The 18,114-nt window shown below is 51.3% G+C and overlaps 1 protein-coding gene across 2 annotated transcripts in view; it reads right to left on the minus strand.

Annotated features, from left to right (window-relative positions):
- Window positions 1-1,136: 1,136 nt before the first annotated feature.
- LOC309558886 (zymogen granule membrane protein 16-like) overlaps window positions 1,137-18,114 on the minus strand; it is a gene marked incomplete at its 5' end in the record, with an annotated part of 53,556 nt that continues 36,578 nt past the window's right edge. For both annotated transcript variants that reach the window (XM_082261977.1, XM_082261976.1), the window contains one exon: window positions 1,137-1,494. In XM_082261977.1, the coding sequence (XP_082118103.1) occupies window positions 1,173-1,494 (322 nt within the window). In that variant the 3' untranslated portion in view covers window positions 1,137-1,172. The remainder of the gene's footprint in view (window positions 1,495-18,114) is intronic.

Consider the following 18,114-nt stretch of genomic DNA (forward strand, 5'->3'; position numbering starts at 1 on the left):
TTTGTTGGGGGATTGTGCTAGCTGTGGGGATTTTGTGTAAGATTTGTGCTAGGAGAGGGGATTTGGTGGGGGATTTTCGCTAGAAAGGGGGGGATTTGTGTTATGCGGGAGGATTTAGTGGGGGATTAGTGCTAGGAGGGGGGAATTTGTGAGGGTTTGCTCTAGGAGGGGGGATTTGAGGTGGTTTGTGCTAGGAGGAGGAATTGGGGGGGTTGTGCTAGGGGGGGGGGGATTTGGTGGGGGATTCCTGCTAGGAGGGGGGATTTGTGTTAGAAGGGGGAATTTGGAGGAGTTACAACTTGAGATCACTGAATTTTGCCTCAGACTACATTTTAGGGCTTGTTCACATTAAGTGCAGTGAGGTAACACATGCGAATTCTGGATGAACCCTCTGTACACTGCTATACACCCTTTCCAGCAAAATTTGCAATGAAAAACAGGAATATTTAGTTCACACATATTGCAATACATGCTTAAGTTGGCCAACTGCATCAAAATAATGCCTCTATGGCCAGTCCTACTCTGCTGTGCCACTGCAAATGCTACTGTGGACACCATGCCAACCTGGGGCATAAAGACATAAGGTGGTGGGAGAGCTACTAGGTTCAGGTCTGGTCACTGACCTGCGTTACAACAGAGAAAAGATATACCTGTGCTTAACTACATGTACAAGCGATTGGGATTTGAGCACAGGTATATCTTTTCTCTGTTGTAATGGTTGGCATGGTGTCCAGAGTAGCATTTGCAGTGGCAGAGCAGAGAAGGACTGGCCATAAGAGGGAATACTCTGACGCAGTTGGCCAACTTAAGCATGTATTGCAATATGTGTGAACTAAATATCCCTGTTTTTTCATTGCAAAGCTTTCTGGAAAGGGTGCATAGTACTGTGGACACCATGCCAACCATTACAACAGAGAAAAGATATACCTGTGCTCAAATCCCAATCGCTTGTACATGTAGAATTGAACTAAATATCCCTGTTTTTCATTGTATAGTTTACTGGAAAAGAATAATAATAAAAAATAAAAAGAATCAGACAGGCATTGTAGCTGCAGATTTTATTACAAGGAGAGGATACCCGGAATATTAGGAGCTGATACAGATGACGGTAAGTTAGACAGATGACAGAGGGGTGATACTCTGCAGCCTAGGTTGGCACAGCGGTCTGGAAATCACTTGTTGCAGTGGTTGGATTTGCTGTAGGGGTAGTCCCAGTGGAAGCCGATGGCATTGATGACGGAGCTGGAACTTCCGCTGATGAATCTCAGGTAGGTGTCAGGCAACAGGGGGACGCCGTTGAAGGCCATTCCGGCTTCTTTGCCAAAAGCGAAAATGCGCCCCTTGTTGGTGACAAAGACCAGCCGGCGGACGTAGTGGGAATATTTCCCAGATACCTGGCTGATGTGCTCTCCGGGGTGAAGGAAAATTTCCTCCAGATCACCTGATGTGCCCCCACGGTACTCTGACCACGTCGTCCCGTATCGCACCTGGATCCTGCAGAGGGAACAATCCCACATCAATGTTCAGAAGATAAATCGAGAAAGAATATCTAATTTTGTAACATAAGAGAAATAATAGGAATAAAACTGCCATGAGCCCCACACCAGCAAAAAAAATTGCCGCAGCATCCGATTCCCATTGTTACCATTGCCGCAGCTATAGCGGGAGTGATGGCCATGCCATGCTGCCAGAATTACATTGCTTTCCATGTGTGAAACTGCCATTTGTAATTTCCCCCAAATATTGCCAAAAATCACAGGATTTCTGCATTGGATCAACAGGGATGGTAACATTTGGGTGATTTTTGGTGTTATTTTAGGGTGCAATCAGCTGGACCCTGAGGATGATTAAAGCTCTTTCCAGCTACCCCGGACATGATTTTGTAGTCTCATTATTTTACGTGAGTTTACATAAGTAATAATGAAATACACAAAATAAAACACAAATGCAAAAAACAAAAAATTACAGAGCTGTTTCCTCCATGAAAATTGCATGCACGTTCGTTCTGTGTGAATGTGGAAAAATCAAATGTTCTTCAGTCTATATTCTCTGCAACTGGAATGTGTAAATGGGGAAATACCCCATTATGGCCACAGGATGGCAATGAGGAGCGCAATTATTTCTCGATAGTCAATGTCATAGTCCTAAATCGGGGATCTCCAAACTATGGTCTGTGGGCCACGTCTGGCCCCCTGCAGGATTTCATCCGGCCCACAGCTAGGGTTAGTGGTGTATACTCCATGTATACTCCTATACTCAGCGTATACTCCTGATGTAACCCAGGACTCTAATGGGGATCCCAATGTAACAGTTCTCATGGGTACCCTGACTTAAGGGTGGGCTCCAAATACAGACCCTGATGTAAGGCGGACTCTAATGAAGACCATGATGAAGGGGGGGGACTCTAATAGGGACCCTAATGTAAGAGGGATTCAAATGGGGACCCTGATGTAAGGGGAACTCTAAAGGGGATCATGATGTAAGCGGAATTCTAATGGGAATACTGATGTAAGGGAGGACTCCAATGGGGACCCTAATGTAAGGGGGTCTCTAATGGGAATCATGATGTAAGAGGGACTACAATAGGGATCCTGATGTAAGGGGGACTCTAATAGGGATCCTGATGTAAGGGGGGAGTCTAATGGTGGCCCTGATCAAAGGGGGCACTCTAATGGGAACCCTGATGTAAGGGGGGATTCTAATGAGAACCCTGATGTAAGGGGGAGTCTAATGGGGACCCTGAATTAAGGGGGACTCTAATAGAGACCCTGATGTAAGGGGGAGTCTAATAGAGACCCTTATGTTAGGGGTGAGTTTAATAGTGACCCTGATGTTAGGAGGGAGTTTAATGGTGACCCTGATGTTAGGAGGGAGTTTAATGGTGACCCTGATGTAAGGGGGGACTCTAATGGGGGCACTGTTGTAAGAGAAGAGTCTAATGGGGACCCTAAAGTGCGGAGGGATTCTAATGGTGACCCTGATGTAAGGGGGATTCTAATGGGGATCTTGATGTAGGGGGGAGTCTAATGGGGACCCTGATGTAAGGGAGAGTCTAATGGGGACCCTGATGTAAGCGGGATTCAAATAGTGATCCTGATGTAAGGAGGGACTTTAATGGAGACCCTGATATAAGGGGGATTCTAATGGGGACTCTGATGTAAGGGGGAGTCTAATGGGGACACTGATGTAAGGGGGGACTCTAATGAAGACCATGATGTAAGGGAGATTTTAATGGGGACCCTGATGTAAGGGGGGACTCTAATGGAGGCCATGATGTAAGAGGAATCCTAATGGGGACCCTGATGTAAGGGGGGTTCTAATAGAGACCCTGATGTAAGGGAGTTCTAATGGGTACCCTGATGTATGAGGGAAGTCTAATAGGGACCCTGATGTGAGAGGGCAGTCTAACGGCGACCCTAAAGTAAGGGGGAGTCCAATGGGGACCCTGATGTAAGGGAGTTCTAATGGGTACCCTGATGTAAGGGGGAGTCTAATAGGGACCCTGATGTAAGGGGGAGTCTAATGGGGACCCTGATGTAAGGGGGAGTCTAATAGGGACCCTGATGTAAGGGAGTTCTAATGGGGACCCTGATGTAAGGGGGAGTCTAATGGTGACCCTGTTGTAAGGGGGAGTCTAATGGGGACCCTGATGTAAGGGAGTTCTAATGGGGACCCTGATGTAAGGGGGAGTCTAATGGGGACCCTGATGTAAGGGGGAGTCTAATGGGGACCCTGATGTAAGGGGGAGTCTAATGGGGACCCTGATGTAAGGGAGTTCTAATGGGGCCCCTGATGTAAGGAGGATTCTAATGGAGTCCCTGATGTAAGAGCGGAATCTTACATAGTTACATAGTAGTTGAGGTTGAAAAAAGACAATAGTCCATCCATTTCAACCTGTGTAAGTGTGTGTGGATGTAATCATTTTCCATACCCCTGAATGTTTTAATCTTTGAGATGTACGTCCAAGAGTCTTTTAAAAATAGCCAAACTCCTCGCAGTTACTACCACTTGTGGTAAAGAGTTCCACAATCTTATTGCCCTTACAGTAAAAAACCCCTTGTGTAGCCTGAGGTTAAATCGCTTCTCCTCTAATCACATTATATTGCCTCGTGTTCTCTTACATTCCTTGTGACTGAATAGTTTTTTTTCTATGCTCTGATCACCATTGAGGTATTTGTAAATCGCTATCATGTTCCCTCTCAGGCGTCTCTTCTCCAGGGAGAATAAATCGAGCACTTGTAAATGCTCCATCACAATCCCCTAATTAGCTTAGTTGCCCTTCTTTGGACTCTTTTCAGTTCCAGCACATCCTTTCTGAGGATTAGTGACCAGAACTGGACAGAATACTCCAGATGTGGTCGGTAGAGATGGCCTTGCGGTTTGCCCGGAGGTTGGTTAGCGGCAAACTTTGCTCGTTCGCAGTTCACCGATCTTGCGAACATATGGTGTTGTTCAAGGCAGCCATGTTAGTTTACATTGAGGAGAACTGACCCATGACACAGCCATCAGGTGGAACAGGACAGCCAATTGAGACATTTCAGCACATGGACATAACCCCTACCTTATAAATAGACCTGAGCTGGCTGCCATTTTACGTTCTTCTTTTTGTCAGTGTAGGGAGAGGTTTGCTGTGAGCAGCAGGGACAGATTGTCAGTGACACAGATCGCTCTGTTATAGGTCCACAAAAGTCCTTTTAAGGACTGGTATTTGCAGTGGCGTCTCCAGCTTTCATTTTTAGGGGGGGCACATGGGGGGCCAGGGACAAAAGTAGAGGGGCCAACTATAAAATGCAAATAGATAGGATAGATAGATAGAATGCACTCCAGAGGTCTTGATACAAATTCACCTTTGTTTGATTTGTGCAATATACAATACACCTGTTCCTTGGGGGTCCTGTCCTGTCCTTGGGGGTCCTGTCCTGTCCTTGGGGGTCCTGTCCTGTTCTTGAGGGGTCCTGTCCTGTTGTGGGGGGTCCTGGACAGGACCCCCCACAACAGGACAGGACCCCCCAGGAACAGGACAGGACCCCCAAGGAACAGGACAGGACTCCCCAAGGAACAGGACAGGACCCCCAAGGGACAGGACAGGACCCCCAAGGACCAGGACAGGATCCCCAAGGAACAGGACAGGACAGGACCCCCAAGGACAAGACCCCCAGGAACAGGACAGGACCCCCCAGGACAGGACCCCCCAGGAACAGGACAGGACCCCCAAGGACAGGACTGGACCCCCCAAGGAACAGGACCCCACAGGAACAGGACAGGACCCCCAAGGACAGGACAGGACCCCCCAAGGACAGGCCAGGACCCCCCAAGGAAAAGGACAGGACCCCCCGGAACAGGACAGGACCCCCCGGAACAGGACAGGACCCCCCAGAACAGGACAGGACCCCCCAGAACAGGACAGGACCCCCCAGAACAGGACCCCCCAAGGACAGGACCCCCCAAGGACAGGACTCCCCAAGGACAGGACTCCCCAAGGACAGGACTCCCCAAGGACAGGCCAGGAACAGGACAGGACCCCCCAGAACAGGACAGGACCCCCCAGAACAGGACCCCCCAAGGACAGGACTCCCCAAGGACAGGACTCCCCAAGGACAGGACTCCCCAAGGACAGGCCAGGAACAGGACAGGACCCCCCAGGAACAGGACAGGACCCCCCAGGAACAGGACAGGACCCCCCAGGAACAGGACAGGACCCCCACGGGACAAGACCCCCAGGAACAGGACAGGACCCCCCAAGTAACAGGACCCCACAGGAACAGGACCCCCAAGGAACAGGACAGGACCCCCAAGGAACAGGACAGGACCCCCAAGGAACAGAACAGGACCCCCCAAGGAACAGGACCCCACAGGAACAGGACCCCACAGGAACAGGACCCCCAAGGACAGGCCAGGACCCCCAAGGAACAGGACAGGACCCCCAAGGACAAGACCCCCAGGAACATGACAGGACCCCTCAGGAACAGGACAGGACCCCCAAGGACAGGACAGGTCCCCCAAGGACAGGACCCCCCAAGGACAGGCCAGGACCCCCAAGGAACAGGACAGGACCCCCAAGGAACATGACAGGACCCCCAAGGAACATGACAGGACACCCCAGGAACAGGACAGGACCCCCCAAGGAACAGGATCCCCAAGGACAAGAAAGGACCCCCAAGGACAAGAAAGGACCCCCAAGGAACAGGACAGGACCCCCAAGGACAGGACCCCCAAGGACAAGACCCCCCAGGAACAGGACAGGACCCCCAAGGACAGGACAGGTCCCCCAAGGACAGGACAGGACCCCCAAGGAACAGGACAGGACCCCCAAGGAACAGGACCCCACAGGAACAGGACAGGACCCCCCAAGGAACAGGACCCCCCAGGAACAGGACAGGACCCCCAAGGACAGGACAGGACCCCCAAGTACAAGACCCCCAGGAACAGGACAGGACCACCCAGAACAGGACAGGACCCCCCAAGGAACAGGACCCCACAGGAACAGGACAGGACCCCCAGAACAGGACAGGAACCCCCAGAACAGGACAGGACCCCCAAGGACAGGACAGGACCCCCCAAGGACAGGACAGGACCCCCCAAGGACAGGACAGGACCCCCCAAGGACAGGACAGGACCCCCAAGGAACAGGACAGGACCCCCACGGGACAAGACCCCCAGGAACAGGACAGGACCCCCCAAGGAACAGGACCCCACAGAGACAGGACCCCCAAGGACAGGACATGACCCCCAAGGAACAGGACAGGACCCCCCAGGAACAGGACAGGACCTCCCGGAACAGGACAGGACCCCCCAGGAACAGGACAGGGCCCCCAAGGAACAGGACAGGACCCCCAAGGAACAGGACAGGACCCCCCAAGGACATGACAGGACCCCCCAAGGAACAGGACAGGACCCCCAAGGACAGGACCCCCAGAAACAGGACAGGACCCCCCAGGAACAGGACAGGACCCCCCAGGAACAGGACAGGACCCCCAGGAACAGGACAGGACCTCCCAGGAACAGGACAGGACCCCCCAGGTAACAGGACAGGACCCCCCAGGAACAGGACAGGACCTCCCAGGAACAGGACAGGACCTCCCAGGAACAGGACAGGACCCCCCAGGTAACAGGACCCCCAAGGAACAGGACAGGACCCCCAAGGACAGGACAGGACCCCCCAAGGACAAGACCCCCAGGAACATGACAGGACCCCCCCAGGAACAGGACAGGACCCCCAAGGACAGGACCCCCAGAAACAGGACAGGACCCCCCAGGAACAGGACAGGACCCCCCAGGAACAGGACAGGACCCCCCAGGAACAGGACAGGACCCCCAAGGACAGGACAGGACCCCCCAAGGACAGGACCCCCCAAGGACAAGACCCCCAGGAACAGGACAGGACCCCCCAGGAACAGGACAGGACCCCCCAGGAACAGGACAGGACCCCCACGGGACAAGACCCCCAGGAACAGGACCCCCCAAGGAACAGGACCCCACAGGGACAGGACCCCCAAGGACAGGACATGACCCCCAAGGAACAGGACATGACCCCCAAGGAACAGGACCCCCAGGAACAGGACAGGACCCCCCAGGAACAGGACAGGACCTCCCAGGAACAGGACAGGACCCCCCAGGTAACAGGACCCCCAAGGAACAGGACAGGACCCCCAAGGACAGGACCCCCAGGAACAGGACAGGACCCCCCCAGGAACAGGACAGGACCCCCAAGGACAGGGCAGGACCCCCAAGGACAAGACCCTCAGGAACAGGACAGGACCCCCACTGACCTAAATATATGTATTCGGATGATGCCGGTCCCGGCCTGCTCCATCCTCGACTTGTGTGTGCTGTGACTGTCCTCCTCTCCTCTGTCGGCGCTGGCTCCCGGCCTCCCGCCTCTCCTCTTTCTTTCACACAGACACAGCGCAGGCGCCCGCTCTCCCTTTCAACGTTACCCCGCGCACCGCGCTGTCTGCCTGAGCGAGTGGGCGGGCCTGACACGCCTCCATGGGGACGCCCTCCTGCTGTGTCGCCTGGCAGTCCTTCCTCCTCTAGCGCCGGTGTAATGCAGGAAAGCGGCGCCTGTGGTGGCGCGGCCGCTGGCCGGGACTACTTAACTTACATTTGCCTCATTTTTTTGGGGGGGCACATGGGGGGGCCCACTGTCATTTTGGTGGGGCCGTGGCCCCCTCTGGCCCCACCCTAGTGACGCCACTGGGTATTTGGTATAGGTGTACTATCTATATTATCTCTTTTGTCAGTGTAGGGAGAGGTTTGCTGTGGAGAGCAGGGACAGATTGTCAGTGACACAGATCTCTCTTTTATAGGTCCACAAAAGTCCTATCAAGGACTGGTATTTGGTATAGGTGTACTCAGAAAAAAGGTGCAGGAACTCAACCACGACCCCTGTGATCACAAGTGATAGTGATGAGCAGGGGGCAGAGGGCCTGAGCCAAAGGTGGTGGAACTCAGTTCCACCAAGTTCCAGCTGAAAAAAAGCCCTGGGTGTACTATTCTTTGGTGTGCACTATATAGGGGTGTAATACACTTTCTAATATAGAAAGAATATTATAGTGGATTTGTATTGTGCACTGTGCAGCATTGTGACTGGTGTGGTGAGTGTTTCTGCAGCAATACTACAACTACAAAGAGTGACAAAAGCACTTTTAAAAAAGTATTATAACTGGTGTGATAGACCAGTGGCTCCCCTAAAAGATTGAAGCGGGGTTTTATCTAACAATATACTTTTATAACAGTGTATTTGGGTACTTCAAAAATGTTGCCTATTTTGCTGCGTTAACGCTGCTACACACAGTGCCAAACTTACCGGCCAATTTTTTGTATAACTGGTGTGATAGACCAGTGGCCCCCCAATACCACAGATTGATGCGGGGTGTTATCTAACAGTATACTTTCATAACAGTGTATTTGTGTCCTTCTAAAATTTTGCCTCTTTTGCTGCGTTAACTGTGCTACACACAGTGACAACAGTTACTGGCCAATTTTTTGTTGAACTGATGTGATAAACCAGTGGCCCCCCAAAACCACAGATTGAAGCGGGGTGTTATATACCTTCTTCCACATATACTGAACTTCTCTAGAGACTTTTGTCACCGGGTAATTTAAAAAATGACAGGCAGAGGAAGAGGCAGGCCCTTATGTAAGCGTGGTAGGAGTAGGGCAGGAGCAGTAGGCCGGAGCCAAAGTGTGAAATTTCAGAAGGTGCGTTTGATCACATCAAAGGACGCACCAGACTTGGTTGAGTGGCTCACTCAGCCTTCCTCTTCCTCATCCCCTTTATCTGCACCCTCTTCACTCTCTGCTGTGTGCATCCCCAAAGACACCAACACCACCACCACCACCATATACCCTCCGCTTGAGTTACTGGAATTATTTTCCGATCCATCACAAGACATTTGCGATGCACAGCCATTCCTGGCATCGGATCAGGAAGAGGAGGTAGCAACAGCCGCCACCCAGCAGTCTGACGACAGTTCCCAGATCAGCCAAAGGAGGTTGGTCCCCGCTGTTGCTGCCTACTCCGAGATCTCGAATGTTAGTGGTGGGGAAGGTGACGTCGATGAGGACGTGTCTATGGATGTCACGTGGGCGTCCTCAAGAGAGGAAGAGGAGGGGAGTTCAGAGGGAGAGATGGACCAGTAGATAGGGAGGAGAAGCAGGCGGAACTTACATTGCACAGGAGGGACAAAGCAGACTGCTAATGTATCTGGAGCGAGCCATCAACCATGTACATTCACATCTGGCGCTCACATGGCTCTGCAGTGTGGGCTTTTTTTAATGTGTCTGCTGCTGACAATAGTGTTGCCATCTGCAGCCTTTGCAGTCAACGCATAAGTCGCGGTAAGCCCAACACTCACCTAGGGACGACCGCCTTAAGAAGGCACCTGGACTTCCATCACCGAGCCCAGTGGGAGCAACACTGTCAGAACCCATAAAGCCACACTCCAGGCTCTCACCGTCCAGCCTCTTCTCCTCTCTCCTCACAATTGTCCTCCACTCCACCTTCCATCATGCCGTCCTCACGTTGTTCTGGAAAAAGGCAGGCTTCCGTGGCCCAAATGTTGGAGCGTAAAAAAATGATGACGCCGGATAACCCTCTTGCCCAACGGTTGACTGCTGGCTTGTCAGAACTGATAGCCCGCCAACTACTGCCATATCAACTGGTGGACTCGGAGGCCTTTCGGAAATTTGTGGCCATTGGAGCACCACAATGGAAGGTCCCAGGAAGGAAATATTTTTCGCTGAAGGGCATTCAAGAGCTATATGGCCATGTTCAGCGGCAAGTTAATGTATCTCTTGCACACAGTGTTGGTGCCAAGACACGGTCAGGGAAGGTATATAACTTTTACTGCCCACTGGTTGAACCTTCTGATGGCTGTCAAGCATGTAACCCGTGGCACCCATGTAGATTTGGTTTTACCGCCACGGATTGCATGCAGGCCTGCCTCTTCTTCTCCTCCTCCTACTCCATCCTCCCTCTCCTCCTCGGCTGACTCCTCCTTTCCGCTGCTACCGTTTCTTCCGCAGCGCCGCCCAAGATTCCCAGAACCTATCCCACATGCCAGGTGAGACGTTGCCATGCTGTGCTGCGTCTGCTGTGCCTTGAAGCCAAGAGCCACACTGGTCCTGCACTTCTTTCAGCTTTGCATTCGCAGGCAGATCAGTGTCTGACACCACTCAATTTGACAGTTGGTAAAGTGGTGTGCAACAGCGGTGCCAATCTGCTGAGCGCGCTGAAACAGGGCAAAATTACACACGTGCCATGCATGGCACACGTCCTGAACTTGGTCGTGCAGCGATTCGTTGCCAAATACCCTGGGGTCCAGGACGTCTTTCAGAAGATCTTACACAGCCATGGCTCGCCTTGCTGACATTCAGCAGCGACACAACCTGCCCGTCAACGTACTTAGACCCCCGGTACATACAAAAAATGGCGAAAATGTTACCACCATCACAGAGGGCAGTCAGAATGCAGCACTTCCAGGCCTTGCTTCAAGAAATGCTGCATTCTGCTTATGCGAGCTCTGGCAGAGGAATTTCCACTCACAGAGAAACAGTTGCGGGTACCAATCCAACAGCGCCTGCAAGAAGAGGGCGTTTTGAATATGTGTTGGTCACTTCTGATATGAGATCATTCTTTCAGCCGACCCATCGACAGCTGTACTCCGGATCCAGCATCAGGGAATGCCTAGACCGACAGGTGTCTGACTACATCAGGTTAACGGCCGATGTGGACGCTCTGAGGAGTGATGAACCCCTAGACTACTGGGTGGGCAGGCTTGACCTCTGGCCAGAGCTTGCACACTTTGCAATGGAACTGTTGGCTTGCCCCCCGTCCATTGTTCTGTCCGAAAGGACGTTCAGCACAGCAGGGGGGATCGTGACCGATAAGCGCACTCTCCTAGCTCATGACAGTGTTGACTACCTCACATTTATAAAAATGAATAAGGGAATGGATCTCAGAGGAATTTAACACATGTGACCAGTAGACCATGTTTGATTAAAATTCCTCATGACAGGCCAAAAATATCCGCCAGAACGCCATCCACCCACAACTATTCCTGTGTAACGCTCCTGCGTTTTCTGAAAGATGTGGATTTGCAGCTGCAGAATTACTCCACTCAGTAGTCATGTAGAGAAACGCTGAGATACCAATCCCAACTCCCAAGACTCATCACTGTGGATAGTCTCCTATTCAGCATACAAATATACACACTCAATAAGATGTTCCTGGAGTGATCTATGTATATAGTAGTATAGTGGTGATAGGCTGAAGAGACAGGTTTAAGTAGAGACAATAGTTGACAGACACTTGAGAGGAATGCTCTTGAGAATGAGATGGTAACAGGTAGGATGCAGATAGGTTAGCAATCATGTATGGTAGTAGATGATAGGATAGCAGATAACATACAGGAGAGCCTAACCCAGTGCAAGGATAGATGTTAGTAGGCTCAAGAGCTGGCAATCTAGATAGTGCAGATGATAGTAACAGTCTTTAGTATACAGAGCTAGTTAGTGTAAGCTTTAGTATGAAGGTTATGGAGGATTCCCCTGTGGGGTACTTATCACTAGTAGCAAGCAGTAGCAGAGAGGTTCGGTATTAGCGGGTGATCCGGTAGCGGGATGCAGGGATCAGTAGCGAGGTTCCGACAGCGAGGTATGCTTGCAAGCATGTGAGCTTCAAGGCAGGTTATGCGGCGTGAAGGGTGAAGGTGAAAACAGCATGCCAGGAGTGATCGGGTGGCGAGACACAAGATCTGAGAACAGGTTCAGGTAGCAAGATACAGGAATGTGTAGATCTGGTATGCTGACTTCAGAGAGGGACGCTCTAACCATGGCGGTTGAACGAACAATGCTAGTGAGACCGCCGGCGGTTGAAATAGCCGCTCCTGCGGCGCTCAATGATGACAGCATCGGTCTTAAAGGTGTATGCGCACCTTACCAAAAGGGAATGGTGGGGCGCATACACTTAAGGAAAGTGAAATTAGGGTACCAAAGGTACCAGAACATTACATCCTGGTCCTTGTCTTCGCTAAATACAGCGACATTAAAGGCAGTTTATGTCCATTGAATGCCTAATTTTTGGGCCTTTCATGGCCGACAATTATTTATCCTGTCAATGCCTAATGTACCTCCAGCCACAGAATACAAAGTTCTTAGCTGTCAGGTGAACGCTTGTGGGCTAATTTTTGGGGCCTGGAATGGGCTACACTTACTTATATATCCTGTGAATGCCCAATGTACCTTCAGCCATAGAATACAACGTTCTTTGCTGTCAGGTGAATGCATGTGGGCTAATTTTTGGGGCCTGTAATGGCTGGGCAACACTTACTTCTGTATCCTGTGAATGCCTAATGTACTGTACCTTCAGCCACAGAATACAACGTTCTTAGCTGTCAGGTAAACGCATGTGGGCTAATTTTTGGCGGCTGTAATGAGCGACACTTACTTATTTATCCTGTGAATGCCTAATGTACCTTCAGCCACAGAATACAATGTTCTTAGCTGTCAGGTGAACGCTTGTGGGCTAATTTTTGGGGCCTGGAATGGGCGACACTTATCTATCCTGTCAATGCCTAATGTACCGCCAGCCACAGAAGACAACGTTCTTTGCTGTCAGGTAAACGCATGTGGGCTAATTTTTGGGGCCTGGAATGGCCGACACTTACTTCTTTATCCTGTGAATGCCTAATTTTTCCAGACTGGAATTGAAAATCAATGGGTCTGTAAACATTCGGCCAAATTGTGGAATGGATGCGGACCCATTTTACAGACATGTGAATGGATCCTATATGTATTTAACATGTATTGACCGGCTGCTGTGAGTTCTGGCTGATTTAGAAAAAATATATATATTGTTTTTTTTGCTGAAAAAATAAATAAATACATTTTTTTATGGCAACTTTTCCAATAGCAATACTTCTGTTATGACAGTGTCCATGTTGTGGGACTATTTGTGCACAGCTAGTAAGTATTTTGTGGCTGCAAATATGACCTGAAGGTTTTTAAAGTTCGCCTGCCATTAAAGTCAATGGGGCCCTCCATGAACTTGCGGAACATTTGAGGAAGTTCGCAGATAACATTCGCTAACTGCTTCGGCCGATGTTCGTCCATCACTAGTGGTCGGACCAGAGTTTTATAAAGTAGAAGCATTATAGTTTTATCTCTGGAATACATCCCCTTCTTTATGCATGCTAATATTCTGCCGGCTTTGGCAGCTGCCGCTTGACATTGCATGCTATTGCTTAGTCTATCTTCAACTAAGACTCCCAGATCTTTCTCCATTTTTGATTCCCCCAAAGGTTCCCCTCTAAAGCGTATTTTGCGTTTATGTTTTTATTCCCCAAGTGCAAAACCTTACACTTCTCCACATTAAACCTAATTTGCCATGTTGTTGCCCACTCTGTTATTTTGTTCAAGTCATTCTGTAAGATTTCTGCATCATGATGTGAAGTTATTGCCTTGCTTAATTTTGTGTCATCTGCAAAAACTGAGATTGAACTACTGATCCCGTCCTCAATGCTATTTATGAATAAATTGAACAATATTGGTCCCAGGACTGAGCTTTGGGGGACCCCACTTATCACCCCAGACCAGTCTGAGTATGCGTTATTTATTACCACCCTTTGGACATGCCCCTTTAACCTTCCTAGCGGTATTCCCGAGCGTGACTCAGGGTTAGATTTTACAGCCAAAAGCGGTAACCCCGAGCCACACTCGGGGTAGCGCTAGGAAGATCGCTGGATCCTGGTAGAGGTTTTACTTACCTTTTCTCCGGGATCCAGCAAAGTATATATAAATAAAATGGTGATTGTTGTAATATTTTATGTCACATTGTATTTGTGCAGCAGTCTTTCAAACGCAATTAATACACTTTAATGAATAATAAAAAAAACAAACAGTAAAGTTATCCCAATTTTTTTTTTATAATATAAAAGAGGATGTTACGCAGAGAATCGTGATCTTTATTCCAAGCAAAAAAATCGTGATTCTCATTTTATGCAGAATCGTGCATTTCTAGTATAAAGATCAGTGGCGGCTGGTGAAGTTTTAAGATGGTGGGGCGCAAGACCCCGCCCTTTCATTTTGACCCCTCCCATTTCTCAGAAGCCCCACCCATTATAGACTCCACCCATTTTGTCCCCTGTATTTTGCTTGCGTGAACAAATTCTCCCAATATATCACATATTAAGGGGTCCATTAGTACTAGTATATCCCATGATAGGGAGCAGGGGCCCTATTATAGGATATACTGTGAGAGACACCCTATTATGGGATACACTGACTGAGAGTGGCACAAATCCCACAGTACAGACCCCCCCAGCACAAACCCCTCAAGCGCAAACCCCACACAAACCCCTTAAGCACAAACCCCCTAGCAAAAACCCCACAGTACAGGCCCCCTAGCACAAACCCCACAGCACAGGCTCCCTAGCACAAACTCCACAGTACAGGCCCCCTAGCACAAACCCCACAGTACAGGCCCCCTAGCACAAACCCCACAGTACAGACCCCCTAGCACAAACCCCACAGTACAGACCCCCTAGCGCAAACCCCTTAAGCACAAACCCCACACAAACCCCTCAAGCAAAAACCCCCTAGCACAAACCCCACAGTACAGGCCCCCTAGCACAAACCCCACAGTACAAGCCCCCCTAGCACAAACTCCACAGTACAGACTCCCTAGCACTAACCCCACAGTGCAGGCCCCCTAGCACAAACCCTACAGCACAGGCCCCCTAGCACTAATCCAACAGTACAGACCCCCTAGCACAAACCCCACAGTACAGACCCCCTAGCACAAGCCCCACAGTACAGCCCCCCTAGCACTAATCCAACAGTACAGGCCCCCTAGCACAAACCCCACAGTACAGACCCCCTAGCACTAATCCCACAGTACAGACCACCTAGCACAAACCCCACAGTACAGGCCTCCTAGCACTAACCCCACAGTACAGACCCCCTAGCACTAATCCCACAGTACAGACCCCCTTGCACAAACCCCACAGTACAGGCCCCCTAGCACTAACCCCACAGTACAGACCCCCTAGCACTAATCCCACAGTACAGACCCCCTAGCACAAACCCCACAGTACAGACCCCCTAGCACTAATCCCACAGTACAAACCCCCTAGCACAAACCCCACAGTACAGGCCCCTTAGCACTAGCCCCATAGTACAGGCCCCCTAGCACTAATCCCACAGTACAGGCCCCCTAGCACAAACCCCACAGTACAGCCCCCCTAGCACAAACCCCACAGTACAGCCCCCCTAGCACAAACCCCACAGTACAGCCCCCCTAGCACAAACCCCACAGTACAGCCCCCCTAGCACTAATCCCACAGTACAGACCCCCTAGCACAAACCCCACAGTACAGACCCCCTAGCACCAGTGGCGGCTGGTGCTCAAAATTTTTGGGGGGGGCGCAAAAAGAAAAATGTAATAGGTATTGCTTCGCGGCAAAAAACGCGCTAAAAAATTGCGTGATTTTGAGGTCATGGTACAGGCATGGCACAGGTGATGGCATAGGCATGTCACAGGTCATGGTACAGGAGATGTTATAGGCATGGCACAGGTCATGGTAAGGGCATGGCACAGGTGATGGTACAGGCATGGCACAGGTGATGGTACAGGCATGGCACAGGTCATGGTACAGGCATGGCACAGGTCATGGTACAGGCATGGCACAGGTCATGGTACAGGCATGGCACAGGTCATGGTACAGGAGATGTTATAGGCATGTCACAGGTCATGGTACAGGAGATGTTATAGGCATGGCACAGGTCATGGTAAGGGCATGGCACAGGTCATGGTAAGGGCATGGCACAGGTGATGGTACAGGCATGGCACAGGTCATGGTACAGGCATGGCACAGGTCATGGTACAGGCATTGCACAGGTCATGGTACAGGCATTGCACAGGTCATGGTACAGGAGATGTTATAGGCATGGCACAGGTGATGGTATAGGCATGGCACAGGTCATGGTATAGGCATGGCACAGGTCATGGTATAGGCATGGCACAGGTCATGGTACAGGCATGGCACAGGTCATGGTAAGGGCATGGCACAGGTCATGGTAAGGGCATGGCACAGGTCATGGTAAGGGCATGGCACAGGTCATGGTAAGGGCATGGCACAGGTCATGGCACAGGTGATGGTACAGGCATGGCACAGGTCATGGTAAGGGCATGGCACAGGTCATGGTACAGGAGATGGGCAGAGGGACAGGTGGGGGGCAGCGTCACAGAAGATGGGCAGCATCACAGGAGGTGGGCTGAGAGACAGGACAGTGGAGAACCTCTCCAGCATCAGGTCATTAGGCAGTGGTGGGTAGTGGGGCTCGTGCAGTCCCAGTTAGGAAGGTGAGCATGGGGGGGGGGGTGAGGATAGATAGGCCAGGGGTGCAGTGGTCAGGAGGTGGAGGGTTTCAGGCAGATGTCTGACCGTTGCTGCGCTCCTCCTGCCTGTCTTCTCTCAGTGAGAAAGCTGACCCACATCATACCGCTTGAAAGAATGAGCCCTGTGTCCCCTGCTCACCTCTGATCCCAGATCCCCCCTCCTCCTCCCCGCTGCCTCCAGTCCCGGCGGACTCCCATTCGGTCACTCTGTCCAGGGCTGGGCTGGGCTCCCCGCTTCTCAAACTAGGAGCGCTCCGCTCCTATTGTAGGGCCGGCCCTGCGCACACAGGAGAGAGAGGAGGCACTGAGGCTGCTTCCAGTTATCACTTACCTGCTTGTCTTGGGCTGGCTCTTTCACGACCGGGACCGGGCCGACTTCACTGGCGTCTGCTGCTGCTGCAGAGGTGACGGGACTCCGGAGAGACTTCTCCACCGACAGCGGCTCTGAAGGCGGGCGGGAAGGTGACGGCCGGGACGGTGAGTGATTGACGCACCGCCCCCATGCGACGTCACCCAGGATGTCCTGTATGATTGGTCCAGGCTGGAGACTGGACCAATCACAGCCAGGAATCCACGAAGTGGGGGTGTCCAAGAAATGTGCCCTGCGCCCAGGTTACGCCCCCAAAAGGCAGCCAATCGGCGCCTCTTGTGGGTCGTAACCACCCCACCCCCCCACCCCCAGCCTCCACATAGGCCGGCGGCGGCGAGGTTTGCGAACGCAATTTTTTTTTTTTGAAAACTTTATTGTTCATTTTGTCTTTTTTTTTTTTTTTTTTTTCTTTTTTTAGGGGGGGCGGCGCCCTGGCGCCCCCTATGCACGGGCCGCCACTGCCTAGCACTAATCCCACAGTACAGACCCCCTAGCACTAATCCCACAGTACAGACCCCCTAGCACAAACCCCACAGTACAGACCCCCTAGCACTAATCCCACAGTACAGACCCCCTAGCACAAACCCCACAGTACAGGCCCCCTAGCACTAACCCCCCAGTACAGGCCCCCTAGCACTAATCCCACAGTACAGGCCCCCTAGCACAAACCCTACAGTACAGGCCCCCTAGCACTAATTCCACAGTACAAACCCCCTAGCACAAACCCCACAGTACAGACCCCCTAGCACTAATCCCACAGTACAAACCCCCTAGCACAAACCCCACAGTACAGACCCCCTAGCACTAATCCCACAGTACAGACCCCCTAGCACAAACCTCA

Source organism: Pelophylax lessonae (assembly GCF_965119305.1).
Source record: "Pelophylax lessonae genome assembly, chromosome: 6".
In the NCBI taxonomy this organism is placed as follows: domain Eukaryota; kingdom Metazoa; phylum Chordata; class Amphibia; order Anura; family Ranidae; genus Pelophylax; species Pelophylax lessonae.